Genomic DNA, 27,233 nt, shown 5'->3' with positions numbered 1-27,233 from the left:
TTATGTCATTCCTTTGTTTGAAACACCCATCGCCTTCCCAAACTCCGTATCATGTGTTACAAGGCTGTGTGTGATCTTGCCCTTGCCTGCTTCTTGGTCTTTGTTTCCAGCTACTCATTCACTTGCTGACAATGGCCTTTTTGCTATTTCTCAAACATGCCAAGATGTTATCATTTCAGTTTCTTTTTTCTTCTTTTTTTATAAATTTTATTTATTTGTCAGAGAACGCATGTGCGAGTGCACAAGCAGGGGGACCCCTGGCAGGCAGAGGGAGAAGCAGGCTCCCTGCTGAGCTAGGAGCCTGATGTAGAACTCAATCCCAGGACGCTGGGAACATGACCAGAGCCTAAGGCAGATGCTTAACTGACTGAACCACCCAGGTGCCCCTCCTTTCAGTTTCTTTTTACTTGTTTCCTTCTGAAACCTCTTCCTTTGCATCTTCTTATAACACTCTCCTTTTCATTATTCAGATCTCTGCTGAAATATTACCACCTGAGAGAAGCTACCACCCTATCTGAAATAGCTCCCTTGTAGTCAGTCTCTATTCTTTGTGTTGTTTCCTGTGGTACTTAACTACTTTGTGAAATTACATATTTGTTCATCTTTCTGTTAGAATATAAGTTCCTTGAGGCTGGGGCCTTCGTGTTTATCACTGAATTTCCAATATCTAAACTAATGCCGGGCACATAATAGACATCCATTTTATAAATGAATGAGTGAATCTTGAGATTAGAGAAAGAAGCATGAGCAGAGGAAGCGAAAAGCAAAATGAGTAGTTAACTCCAGTGTTTCTCCCCAGGATAAAGCTTTGCTAGTTGCTCTGAAAGTGAGTCTTGGCATAAGAGGCCAGAAATATCCCTAATAATTTGTGATGTTCAGAAGAGACAGGGATTCATATCTAGAAAGCAGGTTACCAGCAGACCAGGCCTAACTGTGTGTTTCTCCCCTCTTCATAATCAGTGGAAGTGAATATGTATAACTAGAACCTACTTAAAGCAACAGATGAACAAAGATTCTCATCCACTCTGAGAAAAAAAAATGTTGAGGTAAAACTCCCAACTACAAAAATGAACTCTAGGGGCACCTGGGTGGCTCATTTGGTTAAGCGTCTGCCTTTGGCTCAGGGCCCTGTCAGGCTCCCAGCTTAGTGGGGAGTCTGCTTCCCCCTTACTCTTCCTCTGTGCTCTCTCTCAAATGAATAAATAAACTCTTTTAAAAACAGTGAACTCTAACAATCTAGATTTAATCATTTGAGGAAAATTAATGCTATGAAAGAGAGGAATCAAATGTAACTGACACTAAAGTCAATAGTGAATAGTATAAGCCGAAGGAGATTTTAAAGACAAGCATTTTTAGTAATTTGAAGAAATAATGAAATAAATTTAAATGTTGAAATTTTAAAGAGAAATAGCAAATATAGCAAAATAATAAGTATAAAGGTTGAGTTAAGGGGCGCCCAGGGGCTCAGTCAGTTAAGCGTTCAACTCTTGATTTCGGCTCAGGTCACAATCCCTCGGGTCATGAGATTGAGCTCTGTGCTGGACTTCATGCTGGGTGTGGAGCCAGTTTAAGATTTCTCTCCTCAGCCCTCACCCCCATCCCACTCAGGCATGTTCTCTCTCTCTCAAAAAAAGAAGAAAAAAAAAAAGAGTGAAAGGAATTTCTCAGTTAAAAAGCAGTCAACAGTAATGACAGTAAGAACTTCTGAAAGTTTTCTCCTTCATAAAAGCAATGAGAACACTGGCAGACATAGAACCAACTCTTCCAGAACTCTGAAAATTAACCATAGGTTTAGAGCAAACTGGGAACATTTATTCAAGAAAAATGGCCACATTTTAGGAAAACAGTGAACTTTGTAGCAGTTTAACTTGACCAAAAGCCATCCTCCTCTCCAGTTCCACAGTAGCTTTGAAAACTAGTAACCTCCAATCATGGTGAAAACTAGCAGCCTAGAAACCAACTGGAAGCGATGGAACAAGATTGGTTCTTCAAAGCCCCATTCTCAGAGAATTGTCAATTGAATGTGACCTGTCATTACTTGTTATTATTGACCTGTCTGGTAGTTCCTTACAAGACCTCATCTGTACACTTGAAGAATTCTCCCGCCCCCAGGGTGTTCATTGAGAAAAATTTAGAGGCAATTATTGAACATCTCAGCTGCCTGTGGTAGTGAATAGCAGTTGGGGCAAACAGGCTAACCAAAAAAGCTTAAAAGGAAAAGCTGGGGAATAGATGTCCATAGGAGATCTGTAAAGCTTTGATGCGTTCCTGGGAATCTAGAATGCTGTTGCACAGATGTTGAGCAGTATGCATGTTTAGGAAGGACCTGAGAACGCCCTAAATTCTCAGTTCTGGTTCATCTGGAAGCTCTGTGCCTGCAGATACTAAGGCTAAGCCAGAATTGTGAACTGACTGGCTGAGTGCTGAAGGTGTGCCCTAATATATATAGAAAGCCCATCAGTAAGGACTGGGAGATTTATTGGTTCCAGGGGACTAGGGAAATTTATCTAATCATTAGCTGACCATTAAACTAACAGCAGAGACCTCAGTGGCCACGTACAACAAAAAATCCAGGTTCTATAGAATTAGTTTCTCTATTTCCTTGTCCTATTTTCTATTCCTTACTGCTGCTTGAATAATAATTTACTTTTTATCTGTCTCTTCCTTCCAATTAGAACGTAATTGTACTAAGATCAGGGACTCTTTGTGCACAGTGCTTTTATTGCCAGTGCCTAGAACAATGCCTAGTACATAAAAATATTTCTTTCTTTCTTTCTTCCTTTTTTTTAAGTAAGCCCTGTGGCCTTCATGGGGCATGATCCCAGGATCAAGAGTCGCATGCCCCAGGGCGCCTGGGTGGCTCAGAGGGTTGAGCCTCTGCCTTCAGCTTGGGTCATGGTCTCAGGGTCCTGGGATCGAGCCTCAAGTTGGGCTCTCTGCTCAGTGGGGAGCCTGCTTCCCCTTTTCTCTGCCTGCTGCTCTGCATGCTTGTGATCTCTCTCTGTCGAATGAATAAGTAGGATCTTAAAAAAAAAAAAAAGAGTCGCATGCCCCACCGCCTAGGCCAGCCAGGTGTCCCTTAAATATTTCTTGAAATGGTGAGTAAATGAATGACTCCAGTATTAATCCCCTTGAAGTCACTGTTTTTATTTCTTTATTTCATTTTAAATTTTAATTTCATTTATGTATTTAAGTAATGTCTGCTTAAGAAAAATTAAGTGGGTCTCAAACTCATGACCTTGAGTTTAAGAGTCGCATATTCTTCCAGCTGAGCCAGTCAGGCGCCCCACTGTTCTTATTTTATTGTTGTGTATTTTATCTGTTTCATTCCTTTGCTGTTATTTTATTTTATTTTATTTTACATTTATTTTGACAGAGATCACAAGTAAGCAGAGAGGCAGGCAGAGAGAGAGGGGGAAGCAGGCTCCCCGCCAAGCAGAGAGCCTGATGTGGGGCTTGATTCTGGGATCGTGACCGGAGCCGAAGGCAGAGGCATTCACCCACTGAGCCACCCAGGCGCCCCCCACTTTGCTGTTATTTTAATGGGGTGGATATCAGGAGAGAGAGAGGATATAAATGGGTATGCTTCATCAGCTCTCATGAACCAGAATGTTCTGATTACTGATTTTGATAATAGGAATTTCATTGAGAGTAAACTGATTTGGATGAGGTTTGGAAGGTTTTATGGTAGAAGTCATTCTAACGAAGAGAATGCAAGAAAACTACACACACGCAGGGCACCTGGGTGGCTCAATCATTAAGTGTCTGCCTTCGGCTCAGGTCATGGTCCCAGGGTCCTGGGATCGAGCCTCAAATCTGGCTCCCTGCTCAGAGGGAAGCCTGCTTCTCCCTCTCCCCCTCCCACTGCTTGTGCTCCCTCTCTTGCCTCGTCTTTCTCTGTCAAATAAATAAGATCTTAAAAAAAAAAAAAAAAGAACTACACACATGTATTATGGTGTAAAACCTTGTGCAAATAACCTTGACAGTCTGCATGAAATAGATGTTTTAGAAAATGTTACCAAATTTGACCCCAGAAGAAAGAAATTCAGGAGACAAATTATAAAGGGAATCAAAGTTATCCAAGGACCGCTCCATAAAAACTGTTGGACCTTGATGTTTTCGTAGGTATATGTTACCTCAAATAGCCAAGGAATAGATGACTCTGTTCCAGAGCTTGGATAGAGAAGGAAAGTTTATAGTTCTTTTTTTTTTGTTGTTTAGATTTATTTGACAGACAGCGATCACAAGTAGGCAGAGAGGCAGGGAGAGAGAGGGAGGGAAGCAGGCTCCCCGCTGAGCAGAGCCGGATGTGGGGCTCGATCCCAGGACCCCAGGATCATGACCCGAGCCAAAAGCAGAGGCTTTAACCCGCTGAGCCACCCAGGCGCCCGAAAGTTTATAGTTCTTTTAAGGAAGCCAATGAAATGTTGATTCTAGAGCTTCATGAACACCACAAAATAACAAACTGTGGAAGAATCTTACAGGTATCAATGTAAAAATCTTAAATTCAGTGCTAGAAAATAGAATTCAACAGTATGTTAAAATAATATTCTCTAATCCAACGGTTTTCTTTTCGGTTTTTTTTTTTAATTTTTTTTAAGATTTTGTTTATTTATTTGAGAGAGAGATGGCGACAGACATTGTGAGAGAGACCATGTGCCGGGAGGAGAGGGAGAAGCAGGCTCCCCACTGAGCAGGGAGCCCGATGGGGGGCTCGATCCCAGGACCCTGGGATCATGACCTCAGCGGAAGGCAGATGCATGATTGACTGAGCCATCCAAGTGTCCCCCTTCCAAGGATTTGATTTCTAAAATAAACGCATATATGGCTTAATATTAGAACATCTATTAACATGTTTTAATAGATGAGAGAAAAGCCATAGAAAAACCATCGTTTGGGATGCCAAAAAAGCATTTGACTAAATTCATATCCGTTCCTGATAAATGTTCTTTATTTAATTAAAATTGATGAATTCCTATTTGACATGATTAAGGAAAAATGTATTTCAAACCAAAATCAGTATCATACTGAGTAGTGGTATGGTAGAAGTATTCTCATTGATGTTAGAAACAGGAAAAGGATACCCAGCATTTAGGACTTAATATTATAGTAGAGGTATAAGGAAGCCTCGATGGCTCAGTTGGTTAAGTTTCTGCCTCTGGTTCAGGTCATGATCCACAGGGAGCCTGCTTCTCCCCCTGCTTGTGCTCTTTCTCTGTCAAATAAATAAATAAGTTTTTGTAAGTGTATAAACCAATATCATTAGGCAAGAAAATGAAATAAAGAGGTTAATATTGGGAAAGAGGAAGGAAACTATTTTTATGCAGCAGGGGAAAATAGATTCAACATCAGCCATCTTACCAACCATGTTACCATCAACCAAATAGACTCAACAATCAACCATCTTACTGTTCTCATTATGAGAAAGAAGGAGACTTTGGTAAAATGGCAGTTTACAAAAGTACCAGTACCAGTAGCTTTCCTATATATACAAAATAACTTTTTTGGAAAATATAATGAAAAATGTAAAAAGCAAACAGATAAAATAGGAACATAAATAGAGAGGGTCTACTAAGATATTTTAAAAAAGAATAACTGGAAATATATATTGTGCCTTTAGGTAGGAGAGCTTAATATTGTAAACTTACATTTTCCTCTAAATTAAGTATTTAATGCAATTTAAATTAAAATATCAGTTTTTGAAAATTTGACAACATTGCCCTGGAGCTCATTTGGTTTTTAACTTTTTTTTTTTTTTTTTTTTTTTTAAATTTGATGGAGAGAGAGAGAGTGCACAAGTGGCAGAGCTGCAGGCAAAAGGAGAGGGAGAAGCAGGCTCCCTGCCGAGCGGGGAACTCAATGTAGGGCTCAATCCCAACACCCCCAGGATCACGACCCAAGCAGAGCCGAAGGCAGACGCTTAACCAACAGCCACCCAGCGCCCCTGGAGCTCATTTGGAAAGCATAAAATCTGAGAAAAGAGAATGAAGACTAGCCTTTCCAAGTACTAAAACATATGAAATTACTGGGGGGGGGGGGAAGCCTCTACAACGTGTTATGAAATTATAGTAATGCAAGTTAAACCTGAGGAAGTACAAATAGATCAGCAAAACTTAACAGTTTATATACAGAAATTTAGTTTATTATAAAATTGGCATTTCAGATAATTGGAGAAAAAGGCAAGATTTACTAAGTGTTGGGGCAACTGGCTAAGCATTTAATAGGTGAAACAAATAACACCTAATGCTTAACAATTATTATGCATCAGTGTTATTATCATAAGCTCTTTATATTAACACATTTAACCCTCCTAACATCCTTGTGAGACAGATAATATTATTGCCCCCCATTTTACAGTTTAGGAGATTGATGCATACAGTAACAGCAATTAAGTGACAGAAGGTAGGATTTGAATCGAGGCAGACTGATTCCATGATCTGTTCTCTCTCTCTCTCTCTTTTTTTTTTTTAAGATTTTATTTATTTATTTGAAAGAAAAAGAGAGAGAACACACAAGCAGGTGGAGGAGCAGATCCATAGGACCCTGGGATCATGCATGATGTAAGCCGAAGGCAGAGGCTTAACAGACTGAGCCACCCAGGTGCCTCCCACGATCTGTTCTCTTAATCACTATGCTATTATTAGCCTCTCTAAACATATATGTAAATAAGGAGATCACCTTACTTCACTTACAAAGATAAATGACAAGGGGAAAGAAAATGTATAAGTGAAAAGACTCATTTCCAAAATTTACAGTGTCCTCATACCAAATATTAAGAAAATGATCAACAATTCCGTAAAAATTGGGCAAAAGATAGGAATAGGCAGATTTACTAGAAAAATGTCAAACGTCTCAAAAAACTTATTTTTGGGGTGCCTGGGTGGCTCGGTGGGTTAAGCCTCTGCCTTCGGCTCAGGTCATGATCCCAGGGTCCTGGGATCGAGCCCCACATCGGGCTTTCTGCTCTGCAGGGAGCCTGCTTCCTCCTCTCTCTCTGCCTGCCTCTCTGCCTACTTGTGATCTCTGTCAGATAAATAAAGAAAAAATCTTTAAAAAAAAAAAAAAGACTCTGCTTTCAGCTCAGGTCATGATCTCAGGTTCTTGGATCGAGCCCCACGTCGGACTCTCTGCTCAGAGGGGAGCCTGCTTCCCTCTCTCTCTCTGCCTGCCTCTCTGCCTACTTGTGATTCTCTCTGTCAAATAAATAAATAAAATCTTTTTTTTTAAAAACTTGTTTTCACTTACAATTAGAGATATAAATCATGCAGTTTGAGATCATGTTTTACCTGCTGAATTAGGCAGACATTTAATTTAAAGATTGATGGTACTTGGTACTGGTTAAGGCACAGGGAAGTGGATATTAATGGTTGTAATCTTTTTGGGAGATGTCAGGGTTTTTTCAGTCTGGCAGATGTTAGGGTTCATGAGAGAAGCAGAACTACTTAGGAGAAAAAAATAGATATACACACACACATATGTACATGTGTGTGTAAGGCCTAAAAGTACTTAATGTTGTGGGTAAAGAAGGCAATTTTCAGGTATCCTAAAAGGAATCTAGCACAGAGGGTGCAGTTAGCATCATCAGATCCTGCAGAAAATACAAGTAAGATATGGACTGACTACACCAAAATGAAAGGCTTTGGTACAGAGAAAGAAATCATCAACAAAACAAAAAGACAGCCTACTGAATGGGAGTGGATATTTGCAAATGATACTTTAAATAAGAGGTTAATATCTGGGGCACCTGGGTGGCTCAGTAGGTTAAAGCCTCTGCCTTTGGCTCAGGTCCTGAACACTGGGTCCTGGTCTCTGCCTGCCTCTCTGCCTGCTTGTGATCTCTGTCAAATAAATAAATAAAAATCTTAAAAAAAAAAAAAAAAAGAGGTTAATATCTAAACTATAAAAAGAACTTTAAATTCAACACTAAATAAACAATCACCTGATTTAAAAATGGGCAGAAGACCTGAATAGACGTTTTTCCAAAGAACACACTGAATAACAAATGTTGGCAAGGATGTGGAGAAAAAGAAACCCTCCCTCATGCAGACTTTGTGGGAGTGAAGATTGGTGCAGCCACTCTAGAAAACAGTATGAAGGTTCCTCAAAAAATAAAAATAGAATTACCATGTGATTCAGTAATTCCACTACTGAGTAGTTATCCAAAAGAAAATGAAACACTAATTATTCAGAAAGATATTTTTTCACCCCTATGTTTATTGCTATTTACAGTAGCCAACCCCTGGAAGCAACCCAAGTGTCTGTTCATAGATAAGTAAAGAAGGTAGAGGTGTGGTACGTGTACACACATGCAGGAGTACTACTCAGGCATGAAAAGAAAAGATCTTGCCATTTGCACCAATATGGGCAGACCTAGAGGGTATAATACTAAGGTAAGTCAGTCAGAGAAATACAGATACCATATGATTTCACTCATATGTGGAATTTAAAAAGCAAAACAAATGAACAAAGAGAAAAAAGACCAAAAAACCCAGACTCTTAAATGCAGAGAACAAGCAGGTGGTTGCCAGAGGGGAGATGGATGAGGAATGGTGAAATAAAGGGAAGTGAGACTTATCTTGGTAAGCACTGAGTAATGTACAGAATTGTTGAATCACTGTATTGTACACCTGAAACTAATATAACACTGTATGTTCATTATACTTCAATTTAAAAAGGAAAGAAAAATATAAAGAGCTTACTCTATAGGACATATACAGATGTGGACTGAGAAAAGACTATTAGTGAAAAATTAATTTCTATAGAAAACGTTTTACAGTGGTATAGAAACCACTATACAAATTAAAAGATTGGAGTTTTAAATTTTGACTTTTTTTTTCTTTTGCGGATTTGCAGTGGTTTCATAACTAAGAAATCCAGTAGACTGTGAATAGCCTGTGGAAGTGGTCCTACTTATATATTCTTCCACTCTTGGTGCATAGCAAGATATTAAAAAATGCAAAGGGGACTGACATTTTTGGGGTACCTTTATTTGTGTTAGGCACATGTATTGTACTAGATTCTCTGAATGTAAGTATTCACTGAATTTTAAGATTGACTTTTTTAAAAAGATTTTATTTATTTATTTGACAGAGATCACAAGTAGGTAGAGAGGCAGGCAGAGAGAGAGCAGGAAGCAGGCTCCCTGCTTAGCAAAGAGCCCCGTATGAGGCTCAATTCTAGGACCCCGAGATATGACCTGAGCTGAAGGCAGAGGCTTAACCCATTGAGCCAGCCAGGTGCCCCTGAAACATGTGTCTTACAAAGCAAGCTTGCTTAACAAGTTTTTGCACCCTTTTTGGTATTATTCTTCTAAGTCCCTTAAATATTTTTTAAAAGAAAACAGTACTGTACAATGTTAACATCCATAATGACACTCCATAAATGATGATGTGGGCTTTTATGTGACTTTTCTCTTTTAAGACTTCCAACTAAAGAATTCTCTTTGAGGGGTGGTTAGGTGGCTGCCTTTGGCTTGGGTCATGACATCAGGGCCCTGGGATCGAGCCCTGTATTGGGCTCTTTCCTTGGTCAGCCGCGAGTCTATTTCTCTCTCTCCCTCTGTTATCTCTCTCACTTTCTCTGTCTTGAATAAATAGATAAAATCTTTTAAAAATTTTTTTTCTTTGGATTTTTTTTTTCTCTTTGTTTTTGTCAGACACATGTTTTCATGGTATCATTGGGTTTGCAAAGTATTTTGCTATGTAGTAATTCTTCTGGCTTGATAAATGTGTATATGTTTTGCAGAGATCGTTGGTTCATTGCCTATCTCTTAAGTACCCTCTACTTTGTGTTTTTGTCCTTAAGTAAATATCAGTTTCTATTTTTTTTTTTTTAAGATTTTATATATTTATTTGACACAAGCAGGGGGAGGAGTAGAGGGAGAAGAAAGAAGCAGGCAGGTTCCTCATTGAGCAGAGAGCCTAAAGCAGAGCTCATTCCCAGGACCCTGGGATCATGATCTGAGCAGAAGGCAGATGTTTAACCGACTAAGACACCCAGGCATCCCAGGTATCTGTTTTCTTATTTTAGGTGTAATTGCTTCTGAATGATGGAATTGTTTAGATCTACCTATAGTGGCTTAGCATAGGTGAAGAATTCTTCTACCACTCCAGTTTAGGTAGGGAAGGAGTGTCTGTTGAGGATAGTCATATTTAAAATTAAAAATTTATACAATTTGACCTTATTTAAGTCATCTATGTAATGGAAAACTCTTCTGTTAAGATATCAAGTAGTACTGCCATTTCATGTACTCATGAACTGTTGATTCAACTCTGTTTATAATTTTCTTAACCAGCATTTCAGTCCATTTACTCATAAATTGATCTAACTATATTTATAATTTTATTTGCATATATTACAGTTACAGAATTTTAATCAACTTTGTATATAATTAATTTTTTCTAAATATGTAAATAGATCCTTTTATGATGTTATGAGATATAATTCACATATAATAAATTCATCATATTAAGTGTACAGTTCTATGAGTTTTACAAATACATACCATCATGTAATGACCAATATAATCAAGATGGAGAATAGTTCCATCATCCCAGTAAAGTTCCCTTGTAACCCTGTGGAAGCAGTCCTGTCTCCCATCCCTAGCACCTGGCAACCACTGATATCTTTTCTGTCCTTACAGTTATATAAAAAATGCCGTATGAATGGAAGTATACAATATGTAGATGCCTGACCTTGGCTTCTTCCACTTAGCATAGTGGAGATTCATCTAAGTTGTTCCATGAATTGCTGCATAATATTCCATCCTATAAATATACAACAGTCGATTCATTTACCGGTTTAAAGGACATTTAAGTTGTTTACAGTTTTCACTGTATATGTGAACAAAGCCACTATATGCATTCATGTACGGGTTTTTGTGTGAACATAAGTTTTCATTTAGGTGGATACTTCAGTGGGATTCAGTGGGTCATATGGTAAACATATGTTTAGTTTATAAGAAACTACCAAACTTTTCCGCAGTGGCAGTGTTGTACCTTTTTGCATTCATACTAGTAAAGTGTGAGAATTGTAGTTGTTTTACATCCTTGTCAACACTTGGTATGGCCAGTTTTCCTTTGTTTATTGCAGCCATGCTAGTGTGTAGTGATACCCTCTTTTTTAAAGATAAGTTTTTTATTTTGGTATAATTTTAATTTTGGAATAATACAATCCAGGCTTGAAAACAACATTAATCTCATTGTGTATCTGCATCAGAGCTCTTAGATGATCAAGGTGCATTGTCAGTGAGCAGTAATATTTTGAAAGGAATCTTTTTTTCTATGCAGTAGGTCTCAGCAGTGGGACTAAAACATTCAGAATGCTGGGGCACCTGGGTGGCTCAAGTCGGCTGAGCATCCAACTGTTGATTTATTTTGGCTGAGGTCGGTCTCAGGGTCGTGAGATCAAGCCCAGACTGCTCCACATTTAGCATGGAGTCTGCTTGTCCCTCTCTCTGTGGCGCCTCTCCGCTAACACACACTTACGTTCACACTCTCTCCCTAAAATAAATAAATAGAATCTTAAAAAAAAATTTTTTTTCAGATAACCACATTGTAAATTGATGTGCTGTCGTCCAGGCTTTGTTGTTACATTTACAGAGTGCAGGCAGACTAGCTTTAGCATAATTCTTAAGGGCCCTGGCATTTTTGAAATGCAAGAGTCAGCCTCTCTTTTGAAGCTTTGAGGCCAGGTGTTGATTTCTTCTCTCCAGCTATGAAAGTCCTGGATGGCATCTTCTTCCAACTTAAGGCTGTTTGATCTGCATTTAAAATCTGTTGTTTAGGGAAGCCACCTTCATCAGTATCTTATCTAGATCTTCTGGAGAACTTTATACAGCTTCTACATCAGCACTTGCTACTTCACTATGCGTTTTTATGAAACGGAGATGGCTTCTTTCTGTAAATCTCAGGAACCAGCCTCAGCTGGCTTCACATTTTTCTTCTGCAGCTTCCTCCCCTCTCTCTGCCTTTACAGAATTAAAGAGAGTTTGGGCCTTGCTCTGAATTAGGCTTTGGCTTAAGGGAATGTTGTGGCTGGTTTGATTTCTATCTAGACCACTCAGACTCTTCCCATATTAGCAATGAGGCCGTTTTGCTTTCTTTTTCTTTTTCTTTTTTTTTTTTTTTAAGATTTGATTTTATTTGAGAGAGCACAAGTGGGAAAAGGAGCAGAGGGAGAAGCAGACTCCCCGCCGAGGAGGGAGGCTCAATCCTAGAACTCTGGGATGATGACCTGAGCTGAAGGTTTAACCAACTGAGTCACCCAGGCACCCCTGCTGTTTTTCTTTCTTACCATTTATGTGTTCACTCGAGCACACTTTTAATTTCCTTCCAAGAACTTTTCCTTTGCATTCACAACTTGGCTGTTTAGCAGAAGAGGCCTAGCTTTCATTCCACCTTGGCTTTTGATATGCTTTCCTCACTAAGTTCAATCATTTCTAGCTTTTGATTTAAAGTGAGAGATATGAAAATAAGTTTAAAAAAAAATGAGATATATACAAAAAAAGGATGAGATCTTGCGACAATATGGATGGACCTAGAGGATATTATGCTAAGTGAAATAAGTCAAACTGAGAAAGGAAAATAGCATATGATTTCACTCATATGTGGAATCTAAAAAACAAAACAAACAACAAGAAGCAAAATCAGACATAAATACAGAGAACAAAGTTATGGTTGTCAGAGAGAAGGATAAAATAGATAAAGGGGAATGGGAGATACAGTCTTCCAGTTACAGAAAGAGTAAGTCATGGGTATGAAAGACAGCATAGGGAATATAGTTAATGATATTATAATAGCCTTGTGTAGTGATAGATGGTAGCTACATTTGTGGTGAGCATAGCATAACTTACAGAGATCTTAAATCACCGTGTTGTATATCTGAAACTAATGTAACATTCGGTGCCAACTATACTCAAATAAAAAAGATTTAAAATAGGGCGCTTGGGTGGCTCAGTTGGTTAAGCAACTGCCTTCGGCCCCAGTCATGGTCCCGCAGTCCTGGGATCGAGTCCCACATCAGGATCCCAGCTCCATGGGGAGTCCGCTTCTCCCTCTCACCTTCTTAGCTCTCATGCTCTCTCTCACTCTCTCTCTCTCTTAAATAAATAAATAAAATCTTTTAAAAAAATTAAAAAGAGAAAGGAGACCTAATGAGATGGCACCCTATTGAGTCCAGCTAATTCAATAAATGGGTTATACTGAAAAAATAAAGTGAAAGGTGTGTGACTCTTCTTTTCACTTGAACATTTAGAGACCATTGTAGGATTATTAATTGACCTAATTTCAATACTGTTGCATTTCAGGGACTCGGGAGGCCAAGGAAAGGGCGAGAGATGGGGGAATGGCTGGTCAGTGGAGCAGTCAGAACACACATAACATTTATGGATTAGGTTGGCCCATCTTGCATGGCACGGTTCGTGGTGCCTTAGAACAGTTACAGTTAGTAACATCAGAAATTGCTGATTGCAGATCACTACAACAAATAAAATAATAGTGAAAAAATTTAAAATATTGTCAGATTACCAAAATGTGGTATAGAGACGAAGTGAGCAAATGCTGTTGGGAAAATGGTGCCAATAGACTTGCTCAATGCAGGGCTGTCACAGACCTTCAATTTGTAAAAATCAAGAGTGTCTGGAAAGTGCAGTAAAGTGAAGTGCAACAAAGCGAGGTATGCCCGAGCTTTATAGAGAAAAAGGAAGAAGTAGGGAGGGGCTCTCCATTGGAGGAGAGTGAGTTCTGGGCGGTGATGGTTTCTCACTGGCCAGGCTAGGAGGTTATCTTATATCTTACTGACCACTGCGGTAGTAGAGTAGGCTTCTTCTTTTTGGGGTCTATAGTTGGCAAGTTGGTAGGGCTTGAAAACACCCCCTTTAAGGCCTTCCAGCTCCATATATGAGGTTTCCTTTTTCATTTTCACACTTAGCAAAGATGGCATTTTTGACCTACCCAGATAATCCAGCAGCATTTCCTCATCTAAAAATCTGTAATTACAATTGCAAAGACTCTTTTTTCCAAATAAGGTTACATTCGTTGATTCTAGGGATTAAAGTGTTGATCTATCTTTTATCAGAAATCTATTTTCTGTGTATATATGTGTTGGGCAAGGGGATTCTCTCTCTCTTTCCCTACTCACCCCCCAACCCCCACTTTTCTTTTCTTTTTCTAACTTTATTTATTTTTAAAGATTTTATTTATTTGACAGATGGATCACAAGTAGGTAAAGAGGCAGGTGGGGGGGAGGGGGTAGGCTCCCTGCCTATCAGAGAGCCCAATGCAGGGCCCAATCCCAGGACCCTGGGATCATGACCTGAGCCGAAGGCAGAGGGTTTAACCCACTGAGCCACCAAGGTGCCCCATCTTTTTCTAACTTTAAACATTCATCTGTTAAGGGAGAGGAACCTGAGGGCTCCTAATTTTTAAATAAGTAGTACCTGTGCTGTGATCCCTTGTTATGGATGTGATTTAAAAATTTGATTTACGGTATTTCATTCCTTGCTTTTACTTGAAGGGAACTTTTCAGTTAACACAGACTTCAAAATTATATTCTTCAGGTCAGTTAACAAAACCTTGTAAAGGATTAACGTTGTGACTTAGGTACAGATACCTAAGGCTAGAAGTGGGAAAAGTAAAGATTTGAATTTTTTTGTGCCTCTAAATATATCAAAGTTTCTTAGTGAGCTGGTTTTCAGTAAATATATAGAAGAATCAAGAGCCTAGAAATTGTGCTCGATTGAATACGTGTTTATTGAATACCCAGAATGTGCTGTCAGATACTAAAAAGAAGAAAGTGATCTCTGCCACTGTGGAATTTAGGATGAATATTCCATAGGAATCATAGGACCAACCATAAGAAAATTAGTAGCTGTTTTCTTTGGGGGCAAATTATGCTCAGAGACAGAGACTGTCTTTGCCAATAATTTATTTAACACAAATTATTTAACAGTAATTTATTTAACATTGCGGGAATTATAATTTATAATATTAATATTTTATAAGCCAGTAGCATAGGATAATGTCTTATAATAAGCCAATAAAGAAACAACATACTGCAAACTAATGATAAATTAATTACCCTACTGCTCCAGGCAAAGGGGAGATGCAAGAAATAAAGTCCACATTTAGTTGAAGTGTACCTTTCTACAAGCTGGTCTTGGTAAGAGTCAGTCATTCCAACTAAAAGCTGGTTATCAGCTGCTGCCTTAGGTCCTTTGCTGCTGGTGCATGTAGCTAGCAGACAGTAATACTGGTGTTGCTGGCAAGGTGGGTTGCTCTGAAGGGTGTTACTCCAGGAACCACTGCCTATGAGGAGTAGCCTCACCAAGGCCTGAACAGATGTGCCGTCTACTCCTGAGACTGCTACATGATTTTATTGCCCCTGGTGATGACAGGTAGTATGGCCGTAGCATGAGCAAGCTTCTCAAGATCTTAAGAGAGATGGGGTGCCTGGGTGGCTCAGTTGGTTAAAGCCTTTGCCTTCGGCTCAGGTCATGATCCCAGGGTCCTGGGATTGAGCCCTGCATCTGACTCTCTGCTCAGCAGGAAGCCTGCTTTTTCCTCTCTCTCTCTGCCTGCCTCTCTGCCTGCTTGTGATCTCTGTCTGTCAAATAAGTAAATAAAAATCTTAAAAAACAAAAAACGATCCTAAGAGGGCTATGTAGATCTGCAAAGAGTAGCCTTGCCCAGACTGAACACCATCGAGTTGGTCAAACTTCTTGGGTTTTTAAAGTTTAAAAGTCCAGCACTTGCTGGACACCATTGCTCTTACCATGGTATCAGTGATGTAAAGGTCCTCTCCATTGCAGGTGCGAAAGAAAACCCTAATACCCAACTTCAAAACAGGCTATTCAAAATAAGTTCATACCACAACTTTGTCCAAAACAAACTTTGAAAACATGGATTTGAAATTATAACAAGTCGTACATAACAATGGTATTACCAGAATTGTTAACTGCCAGTCAAGATCAGAAGAGTTTTGAAGAATTCTTAAATATTAACAATAGAGAGAGAAATCTTTCATTAACAACATTGAGGTTTTTGTAAGTTAGGAAGTATTTTAATTTTCTAAAATCATAATGCTTATCTCTGAACAGAAATAGTAGAAGAATTTACTTTCATATACCTTGTAATTAAAATTACTTGTTTCATTAATAATAAATCAGCCTGTACATTGTAAATTAAAGACTTATGGCTGTAAAGGGAAGTTAAATTGTTATTTTTGCTGGACTGCCCAGGAAGTTAAAAAGCAGCATAAAAAAAGAATCTTGTTTTAGGATTTTGGGGCGGTCCTTAAGATGCCAGTTAAGATATTGATAAAGTTTTGAATTTGTAAATTTAAAACATTTTAAAATTATGCTATTATACCATGAAGTCAGAGTAATGTAACAGAATAGAGATTTAATGTAGGAAAAGGAATAAATAGCCTATGTTAATATTAGAAATGTGGGGCGCCTGGGTGGCTCAGTGAGTTAAGCCGCTGCCTTCAGCTCAGGTCATGATCTCAGGGTCCTGGAATCGAGTCCCGCATCGGGCTCTCTGCTCAGCAGGGAGCCTGCTTCCCTCTATCTCTCTGCCTGCCTCTTCGTCTACTTGTGATCTCTCTCTCTGTCAAATAAATAAATAAAATCTTTAAAAAATATATTAGAAATGTGGTTTTAAAAAAGGGACTCAGATACTCAATTCTACGTGAAAGGAGAAAAACTTCAGACGGGGGAGTTCATAATCTTGGGTCCTGCTACTGGTTCTGCTGCTTAAGAGTCTTCCTGAGGCAGTGCCTTCCTCTCTTTGATTTTAATTTACTCAGCTCTGAAATTGATTATCTCTAAAATCTATGTGCCTTGTAACATTTTATGTTATGTATTTTCTTCCATTCATAGAATGAACAGTTTCTCTCCAGTAGGGCAAAATCAAATGTGAAACATCATCTGGTATCAAATTCTTTAACTAGTGGAAGTTCAGTGCTTTTGTACAGAACAGTTAAATGAGCCAATTCTGTGCTTGCGTGCAGCGTCTAACTTCACTTCATTCTTACGAAAGAGATAATGGAATAAAAATTTAATGAATCTTTCCGTCTGTAGTGCTGTCTTGAACTTCTTTAAGATTTGGGGTAAGGGAGGATCAATGCAATTTAAATTGCTTTTTCCCCAGAGTTTAAATTTTTTTTTCCTGAGGAAAAAGAGTGGGGCAAGAATGGAGGAGTTGTGTCCAATTTTAACTTAATGTCTTGAGGAACACTTTTTAAGGAGCATTTATAAAATAATGTGCATAAACATTTTACTTTCCAAACCTTAAGACGTTGTCCCTTGAGATCTGCTTTTGACTCTTAACAAATTACATTTAAGCTGTTAGCATTATTCCATAATTAATTTAATTTCTTTTCTTCTTATATTCTTCTTAATTTAATTTTTTCAGTGTTCCAAGATTCATTGTTTATGCACCCCATAAACATGCTCCATGCAGTCCATGCTGTCCTGAATACCTACCACCAGGCTCACCCATCCTCCCACCCACCCTCCCTTCCAAAACCATCTCTGTTTCTGAGAGTCCACAGTCTCTCATGGTCTTTCACCTTTTATTTCTTATTTATTTATTTTTTAAACAGATTTTATTTATCTATTTGTCAGAGCAGGAGAGCACACACAAGCAGAGGGAGCAGCAGGCAGAGGGAGAAGCAGGCTCCCTGCTGAGCAGGAGGCCCAATTTGGGGCTCTGTCACAGGACCCTGGGATTAGGACCTGAGCCAAAGGCAGATGCCTAGCTGGCTGAGCCACCCAGATGTCCTCTCTTTCACCTTTTAAAGATTTTTTTTTTTTAATTTTTATTTATTTGACAGAGATCACAAGCAGGCAGAGGCAGACAGAGAGAGAGAGGGGGAAGAAGTAGGCTCCCCATTGAGCAGAGATCAGGACCCTGGGACCATGACCCGAGCCGAAGGTAGAGGCTTTAACCAGTGGGTTAAAGCCCACTGAGCCACCCAGGTGCCCCTACAGTTTCCGTTTTAATATAAGATATTCATTCATAGAATTACAGTATGGGTAAGCCATTCTCCACATGTTTTCTGAGTTTTCATTTCTCTGAACAAACTTACTCTTTTTTGGAATTAGAGTTAGCTTTTTACCCCTCTGTTTAATTTTTGGGAAAAAAATTAGGAAATTAATCAGGCCATGGATAATTTTATGATCTGTTTTATAGTCTAACCAGAGAACAGTCTGAGGATAACATGATTTTACAACTATGCCTGAATATTTCTTATAGCTCAGATAACACTCAGTTTTGTTGTTTAGATTTATTTTTGGTATTTTCTTAGGTATGAAGTAGTATCTTAAAAATATTAAAATTTATTTAGTTAGTAGTGAGAGGCTTTTTTCCCAAGTGCTGATTTGATCCTGGTGGTTAAACTGTTTGTGTCCTTTGATGGATGTGTATTTAGTTACCATTTGCTACATAACAGATGATCAGTAATGTTGAATTGGGTGGGTTTATATTGCAGACATTAAGGTTTATCATAATTATCGCAGGTGTTGCTTCTATTATATTCTTCCCTTTTAAATTTTTAAAAAAGATTTCCTTTCTTTGAGAGAGAGTGAGTGAGAGAAAGAGTGGGCATGAGAAGGGGAGAAGTAGAGGGAGAGGGAGAAGCTGACTTCCTGCTGTGCAGGGAGCCCAATATGGGGCTCGATCCCAGGACCCTGGGATCCTGACCTGAGCCAAAGGCAGACACTTAACCAACTGAGCCACCCAGATGCCCCATGTTATATTCTTTAAATCTTAGATTCGTTATTCCTTATTGCAGAAAGTATATTTTATATAATCACATCTGTTGATTTATTTATGCTTTCTTCTTTTGCACACAATTTTTATCTCTTTTCCACAGATGAGATAAATATGCTTAATCTGCTTTCTCCAAAATTTCTTGAATGTTTTTTGTTTATTTAGAATTTAGAACATTGATACTGTTTTTCTGGCAATATACATACATATATATATTTATTTAAAGATTTTATATATTTATTTGACAGACAGAGATCACAAGTAGGCAGAAAGGCAAGCAGAGAGAGAGAGGAGGAAGCAGGCTCCCTGTGGAGCAGAGAGCTGGATGCGGGGCTCGATCCCAGAACCCTGGGATCATGACCTTAGCCCAAGGCAGAGGCTTTAACCCACTTAGCCACCCAGGTGCCCCATATATATATATATACATATCTATATGTATATATACATGTATATATGTACCGCAAGACCAAGAGTTGCATGCTCTACCAACTAAGCCAGCCAGGTGCCCTCTGGCAGTATTTTTAAATCCTGAGTTCTCTACTTATAAGCACTTTTGTTTGTTCTTGTTTTGTTTCAAGTTTTTATTTAAATTCTAGTTTATAAGCTCTATTTAGATTTGATTATTGCTTTGGTATTTCTTGTTTCATGGGTCTTTTTTTTAAAGATTTTATTTATTTATTTGACAGACAGAGATCACAAGTAGGTGGAGAGGCAGGCAGAGAGAGGAGGAAGCAGGCTGCCTGCTGAGCAGGGAGCCTGATGCGGGGCTTGATCCTGGGACCCTGAGACCATGACCTGAGCCAAAGGCAGAGGTTTAACCCACTGAACCACCCAGGTGCCCCTCATGGGTCTTTTTATATCTTTTTATTATGGTAAATATATATAACAGAATTAACTATTTTAACCACTTTAAATATACCATTCAGTGGTATTAAGTACATTCACAGTGTTGTGCAACCATCACCATCATCCTCCAGCCTCTTTATTTGGTATATTTCTGCCTTAACCTCAAACATTATTGCTGTTACTCTCAGGCATTGTTTAAATCTCTGAGTCCTAGTTGCCTTGTCCATAATATGAAGATAACACTATGTCTTAGGATCGTTGTGGAGATAAAACTTAGGTAAGACAAAAAAAAAAAAAAAAAAAAAAACCCAAAAGAAAAAAAAACTAGGTAAGACAATAAATGTAAAAATATTTGCTATATTATATATGCTTGGTAAATGATTGCTCTTATCCTTCCCACTGTAATTGGTTTTAAAGGCTGTTGTAGGGTAAATCTTCCTGAATTCCCTCAATAATTCTCCACTCCTCCAAGATACTCATTGTTATTTTTGCCTAATTTTCACAAGATATTTGTAGGTATTAGAATAAACCTTTGTTCTCTTCTCGTTTGAAACTAATATATATGTTCTATGGATTATGAAGGCCAAATTACTACATGCCCCCTGACACAACTAATAAGCAATGTTCTGCAGGAGACCACAGAAATGTTTTCTTATATTTTGAAATCATTGATTTCATGATTTTGCCTTATAAGGCCTCTTAGTTTATAAATTAGAGTTTAAGAGGTATCTTCAGGTTTTATGTTTGGTTCTTTGAGTGTTAGGGTACTAGTTTCTGAATTCATTTAAGGGTCTCCTTTAGAATAGATCTGTTATTGTTGAATAACAATACTTGAAGCAGTTGTCTTAAAGCCACTAAAAGATGGTATTTTGCTTATTGTTTCATTCTTCAAGGCACACACATAATTGTATTTGAGGATACCATGGTGGATATTTACTAATTATGTACTTTTAAATCCTAAAGTAATCCACGTTAATAATCTTTTTTTTAAAGAGATTTTATTTATTTATTTGACAGAGATCACAAGTAGACAGAGAGGCAGGAAGAGAGAGAGGGGGAAGCAGGCTCTCCGCTGAGTGGAGAGCCCGATGTGGGGCTTGATTCCAGGACCCCGGGACCATGACCGGAGCTGAAGGCAGAGGCCCACTGAGCCACCCAGGCACCCCAATCCACGTTAATAATCTTAAGTGATAATATACCACTTTTTTGATACTTCTTTTTAGATTACTTTTGTTTATAACTTTTATTGCTGAGATATATTTAATTTTGGGAAGGGTGCTGTTCATTTTCCCCAGGGAAATTTCTTTAGCCTTTTATTTAGTGTGTTCTAAAAAAAAAACATAATAATAATACATATATATATATATATATAGCACGCCTTGGAAGAAATATTAAGTAGACTTCTAAAATACAGTGTGGTCAGTGATTAACTTTATGAGCTACCTGTTTTCTCTTTAGAATTATATGAAAGATACTCAGTTAATCTGTGCACACTTTGCCACATGAAAGTTCCCCTTCTAGGACCTACAATCCAAATATTGTGCTCTATTTAGATACTTCTCTTGATGTTATAATTAGGAGTAATATATACTTTATTTTCTTTGAAAGCAATTTGATCTTTATTCTGCTCTTTATATGTGTGTATGTAGAACATATATATATATATTTTTTCCCCCTTTCTGTACTTGAGTGCTATAATAACATTGCAGTAACCTAGGTTTTTGCTTGTAGCCATTTACAGTTAAAGGTTGAATAGTATGTTCAACTTGGTACAAAACAGAAATTATCAGGTAGGAATCTAATTAGAATTTTGAAGTAAAATATTTACTAATTATTTCCCTTCTAACATTTAATGATTAAAAAGAAAAATTATAGCTGCCATATTATAAAAGTATCCTGCTTTATTTATGAACATGTGAAATCACAGTATTTAAATTTGTGACCTTTTTTAATCCAAACAGAATTCCCTATTTTTGTCTTGTCAGCATTTGCAGATAGGGAAAGTCTACAGAAATAATACCATTTCTGTTCTTGGTTGTAGATTTTTCCTAGATTTCTGTGTATAAAGGCATAGAGATACTGACAAACTCTCATGATAAAAAAGGTGTATTTAGAAATCAACAGTAAGAATTGAGGGGCGCCTGGGTGGCTCAGCGGGTTAAAGCCTCTGCCTTCGGCCCAGGTCATGGTCCCAGGGTCCTGGGATCGAGCCCTGCATCGGGCTCTCTGCTCAGTGCAGAGCCTGCTTCTCTCTCTCTCTCTCTCTGCCTGCCTCTCTGCCTACTTGTGTTCTCTATCAAATAAATAAATAAATAAAATCTTAAAAAAAAAAAAACAGTAAGAATTGAAACTAGAAAATTGTGAGAAGACATTACTATCCAAATGCTTAAAAGCACTTAAAAGATCAACTCACAGCATGTTTTGTAATTTCACTGGCTGTTTGACTAAGTTATAATAACTGTATTCATTTAAGTTGCACTTAACGAATCCACTTTATATAATGAGCTGTATTCATTAAGTGCACTTAAGAATCCACTTTTTACTTCTATGTCAAGTCATTATATTTTTGGGTATTTTAGAAGATGAATTTCATTTGTAGAATAATGTCAGGTTACATTAATGGTTTACAAAAACCCACTTAGATTAATAAACTCTAGAACTAGTACATGAAAAAGAGAATACTAAGATTTGTATAGTAATTCTGTACTTTTTAAATTATCAATTATAGTAATTCTGTACTTTTTAAATTATCAAATACTGGAGCACTGTTTGTGTTATACAACACTTTCATCTGGTTGCTAGTAAATGTGACTTGATTATAAGCATGTGCACTTATAGAAAATGGTAAGAGATCTTAATATTAAAGTTTTAGCATATTGAGAAGTTCTAGGAATGTGACAAATACTTGAATTCTTGTATTTAGTAAGTCTTATATTTCAGATTAGTCAAATTATAAATTATTGGAAAATTTTAAATTTGTAAATTAAAATATTTGCAAATAAATTACTTTTAAATTATTTGTAAATTTGTAAGTTTGCAATTTTAGGCATTTTACATGTTGCTGATGGAATCCCAGAAGATGCTGTAATAAATCATGTGCTTTCCTTGTAAGATTGCTTTTGTTTGTTTTATTTATTTATTTTTAAAAAGATTGTTTGTTTGTTTGTTTGACAGAAGGAGCACAAGTAGGCAAAGCCAGTAGACATGGAGAGGGAGAAGCAGGCTCAGGGAGCCCAATGTGGGACTTGATCCCAGGACTCTGGGATCATGACCCAAGCCAAAGGCAGATGCTTAAACATCTGAGCCACCCAGGCACCCCAGCTTTCATTTGTTTTAAATGATCAAAATTGTTAGTGATCATTGATCCATTTACTTGATTTTTAAAATTTTTTCCTAACTATAGAAATTATGCCCTTTTATTCCCCTAAATTGAAAAGCTGAGAAAATAAAGGTCACTTTTAAGATTGAAACAGTAGTGCTTATTTTCAAATAAGAAATAGGAGAGGAAGAAAGAATGGCTTCCAATTTTTCCCTTAAAGTTTTCTTGCAACTTAACCATAGAATTTGTCTTAAGAAAAATGGAAAATTCCTTCTTTTCATTATAAAATCACTGTTATTTTGCCCTATTTTTAGAAAACAAAATTCAAGATTTTAACATTTAATTTTGTATGACTTGAGAATTTATTTCCCCATAATTAAGAATAGTATTTTTTACCTTGTAAAACCTATGATCCCTTTTTGATAAATAAAAAAGGTGCCCCTTTAATGTTTATATTTTTGAAATCAGTTCTTGTGTTTAAAATTAAAGCACATGTTATTGAATATCCTTTTTTAAAACAAAATTTCTTACCTTATTCTTGCCCAGAGGTAGATTTTATAACCCTTCCCCCATGAGAAGGAATATCCCCTCCCTCTCCCGTGCTGAGAATCTACTAATTAGAGATTGCAATGATTACATATGGCTTTCAATTAAGTAAAACATGGAATACTATAACTTTTTGCTTAGGTGAGAGATGATCACACAAAAATCCAACAAATGAGTTATTAAAGGTATCCCACTTCCCTCATGATTTGGCCCTATTTTGCTCCTTTGGGGATGAAATTATATATGTACAGAAGTACATTTAGACAGTATTAAAAGCCCATAAAATAAAGACATTTCAATTTAAATCTAAGATAGGTAGAAGCTGATAAAACATAAAAATGTTTCATCTTTCACAGTTGTGAATCCGTTTCACGTCACATTGATTATGCTCTTCTGAGGAGAGCAAAACAAATTCAGGCAAGATAGCTCCTGTGGGCTTTAGTTACTGTGCCCTGTAATTCTGCAGCACCAGTTACCTGCGTCATGTAGTTGGAGAGCTTGGCTTTTGGGGCTCTGTATGAGCTACACGTGAGTATTGATCACCAAGCGCTTCTGACCTTTAAACCTTTTTTCTTGTGACATCTAGGTCAGGGAAGGGAATAAAGTCACGGTAGAGTTGGGCTCTTCTGCCTCTAATCACGTGTGTGTTCCCTCTTTTTCTCATTCTGGAGCTTGGCTGTAAAATAAAGTGTGTTGTATTGCATCGCTATAGAGCAAAAGAGGGGAGGGGTGATATGGCACAACTGAGGGTTTTCATTTCCCTTTTCATTTTTTTTTTAAATTTTTAACAAGTAGGCAGAGAGGGAGGCAGAGAGAGGGGGACAGAGAGAGGAGGAAGCAGGCTTCCTGCTGAGCAGAGAGCCCGATGTGGGGCTCGATCCCAGGACCCTGGGATCATGACCTGAGCTGAAGGCAGAGGCTTAACCCACTGAGCCACCCAGTCGCCCCTTTTTTTAAAAAACTTTATTTATTTGACAGCATGTTTTTTTTTTTTTAATCTCTGTTCGTTACTTCAGTGATAAGGTTCTATACTTGATTTTGCTTTTATATGTTTAGTTACAGTGGTTAGTAGAAGTAAAACAAGTGTGACCTTCATTAAAAGCATAAATGGTCACATCAGTTTTGGAGAAGTGTCATTTTCATTTGTGTTGAATAGATACGGAGTTTTTGTTTTTATAATGTGTTTAGTTTCATGATACGTACCTATTTCTTGCCAGCAGGCCACAGTAGGAAGTTCATACCAGTAAATGGGGGGTTTTGAGTCCTCTATTTTTCTTTCTTAGTTTGAAAAATGAGGACAGGAAGAGCGGGGTCTGAGAAGGTAGAGTTTGCTTAAAAATTGACTAGATAGTGGGACTCCTGGGTGGCTCAGTCGTTAAAGTATCTGCCTTTGACTCTGGTCCTGATCTCAGGGTCCTGGGATCAAGCCCTGCATCCGTCTCAGCAGGGAGTCTGCGGCTCCTTCTCCCTCTGCTCCTCTCCGCTGTTTGCACACACTCTCTTTTTCTCTCTTTTAAATGAAAAAAACATTGACTAGGTAATATATTTAGTGGAGCTTATTATTTCAGAATAAAATTGGGTGTTAGTTTTACATAATTTTTCCTTAGTTCTAAAATTCAAGGTTTTGCTTTACTTATTTATTTGAATTACTAAAATAAGTCCAGAAGAATTTTCTTTAAAATCAATTGCATATATACAGATAGTTGGTTGTGAAAGTATTTAATCGATATTCCAGTTTGTTCCATTTAAAGTGATTCAGTGTGTCTGTGTTAACAGTTATGTAAATGTTCCACATTCAAGCAGGTTAGATGTTATCATAACTTACTGACTTCCTAGGCTAGTTTTTATCATTTTTTAATGTAACAGTAATCCTAAAATCACGTTTTAGTTATCTGCACATGGCTGTCATTATAAGATGTTTAGTGCATTAGGCACTATAGTAACCGGGTTTTAAGTACAGCAGAAGGGGTTCCACGTGTTGGCTTTTGCTAGGCAGTATAAAGGTCATTGTGTGCACCTATCTCGACTTGGTGCAGCATGTCAATTTTGAAAAGCCACGTGCAGGTTTGAGATTTTGAGATTGGGACTCACGTAGAAAGCTTGGAGTAACAAAAAGTTTAAAAAAATTATTCTCTGATGACCTCAATGATAATGCTTTAAGAGTTCATAAAGCTTTGAATCCCCCCTTTTTTAAACAGACAGTGAAGACTGCTGACAGACACTCGCAATCCAGCCACATAAACGTTAGGAAGGAATACTGGTCCTCATGGAAGAAGAGCAAGACTTACCAGAACAACCAGTAAGTAAAGTGTCTCCTTTAACACTTTAAGGTTCTTTTTTTTTTTTTTTTTTTTTTTAATTTTTATTTATTTGACAGACAGAGATCACAAGTAGGCACAGAGGCAGGTAAGGTTGGTGGGGGAAGCAGGCTCCCTGGTAAGCAGAGAGCCTGATGCAGGACTTGATCCCAGGACCCTGGGATCATGACCTGAGCTAAAGGCAGAGGCTTTAACCCACTGAGCCACCCAGGCGCCCCAATTTAAAGTTCTTTATAGAAAAGCTAATTGTAAAAGATTTTAAATATTACTCAGTTATACTAGAGATTCCAAATTAGAATAAAAATAAGGAGAAGACTTCCTAATACTTCCCTTCTAAGAAAACAGCGTTCTTAAATTCAGTTTTGTTAGTATAATTCTAGAGAGTCTGCTTAGAAAATACAGTATTAAAAAATTACATATTGTATTTGGAAATGCCATTAAAATAGAAAAAACACCAATGGCTATTCTTAAAGTTTTTAGAAAATAAAAGAGGGCATCTGTTTACCAGTAAAACAGTATATATACGTATCATTTCTGCCTGAAAACTTAGTTTTATCTTTACCTAAATTTCTCTGATTGACTTAATTAATTAATTTTTAAATTACTTAAAAGATTTTATTTATTTATTTGACAGACAGAGATCACAAGTAGGCAGAGAGGCAGACAGAGAGAGAGAAGAGGAAGCAGGCTCCCTGCTGAGCAGAGAGCCTGATGTGGGGCCCCATCCCAGGACCCCGGGATCATGACCTGAGCTAAAGGCAGAGGCTTTAACCCACTGAGCCACCCAGGTGCCCCTGACTGACTTAATTTAAAAAAAAAAAAAAAAAAAGTTGAAGAAAAGTATAATTTGACCACTACCTAATTGTTAAAAACGTAAGATCCTAGAGTCTAGGTTAGAGTCTTAATTTCTTATAAATATTTAATATAAATAAGTAAAAATTCTAAATGTCCCCAGGTGATACAGATTATTGCCTTTGCCATGGCCTTTGTTTGTTTTGCTCTTTCTGTATTTTGACTCTTAGCATTTAAAAAAGGAAAGCTGGGGCACCGGGCTGGCTCAGTCAGTAGAGCATCCAATTCTTGATCTCTGGTTTGTGAGTTCAAGCCCCACCATGGGCATGATGCCTACTTAAAAAATAAATAAAATATAATAGGAAAACAATAGTAATCATTCTTTCAAGATACTTTTTTTTTCTTTTTAAGATTTTATTTATTTATTTGACAGAGATACAGCAAGAAAGGGAACTCAAGCCCTTTCCAGGGGAGAGGGAAAGGGAGAAGCAGGCCTCCACTGAGCAGCGAGCCCAACGTGGGGCTTGATCACGGGACCCTGGGATCATGACCTGAGCTGAAGGCAGACGCTCAATGACTGAGACACCCAGGCGCCCCTCAAGATACTTTTATATTAAAGAATTTTTTCCTTTTGTGTTG

At 37.8% G+C, this 27,233-nt stretch overlaps 1 protein-coding gene across 2 annotated transcripts in view; it reads left to right on the top strand.

Moving 5' to 3' along the window:
• The window catches only part of EYA3 (EYA transcriptional coactivator and phosphatase 3), a 109,201-nt gene that overhangs the window by 13,842 nt on the left and 68,126 nt on the right, over window positions 1-27,233 (top strand). For both annotated transcript variants that reach the window (XM_059376859.1, XM_059376860.1), the window contains exon 2: window positions 25,683-25,783. In XM_059376859.1, coding sequence (XP_059232842.1) covers window positions 25,751-25,783 — 33 coding nt within the window. In that variant the 5' untranslated portion in view covers window positions 25,683-25,750. The remainder of the gene's footprint in view (window positions 1-25,682; window positions 25,784-27,233) is intronic.

The sequence above is a fragment of the Mustela nigripes genome, chromosome 14, assembly GCF_022355385.1.
Source record: "Mustela nigripes isolate SB6536 chromosome 14, MUSNIG.SB6536, whole genome shotgun sequence".
In the NCBI taxonomy this organism is placed as follows: Eukaryota; Metazoa; Chordata; class Mammalia; order Carnivora; family Mustelidae; genus Mustela; species Mustela nigripes.
This window is presented reverse-complemented; position numbering and strand designations above follow the sequence as displayed.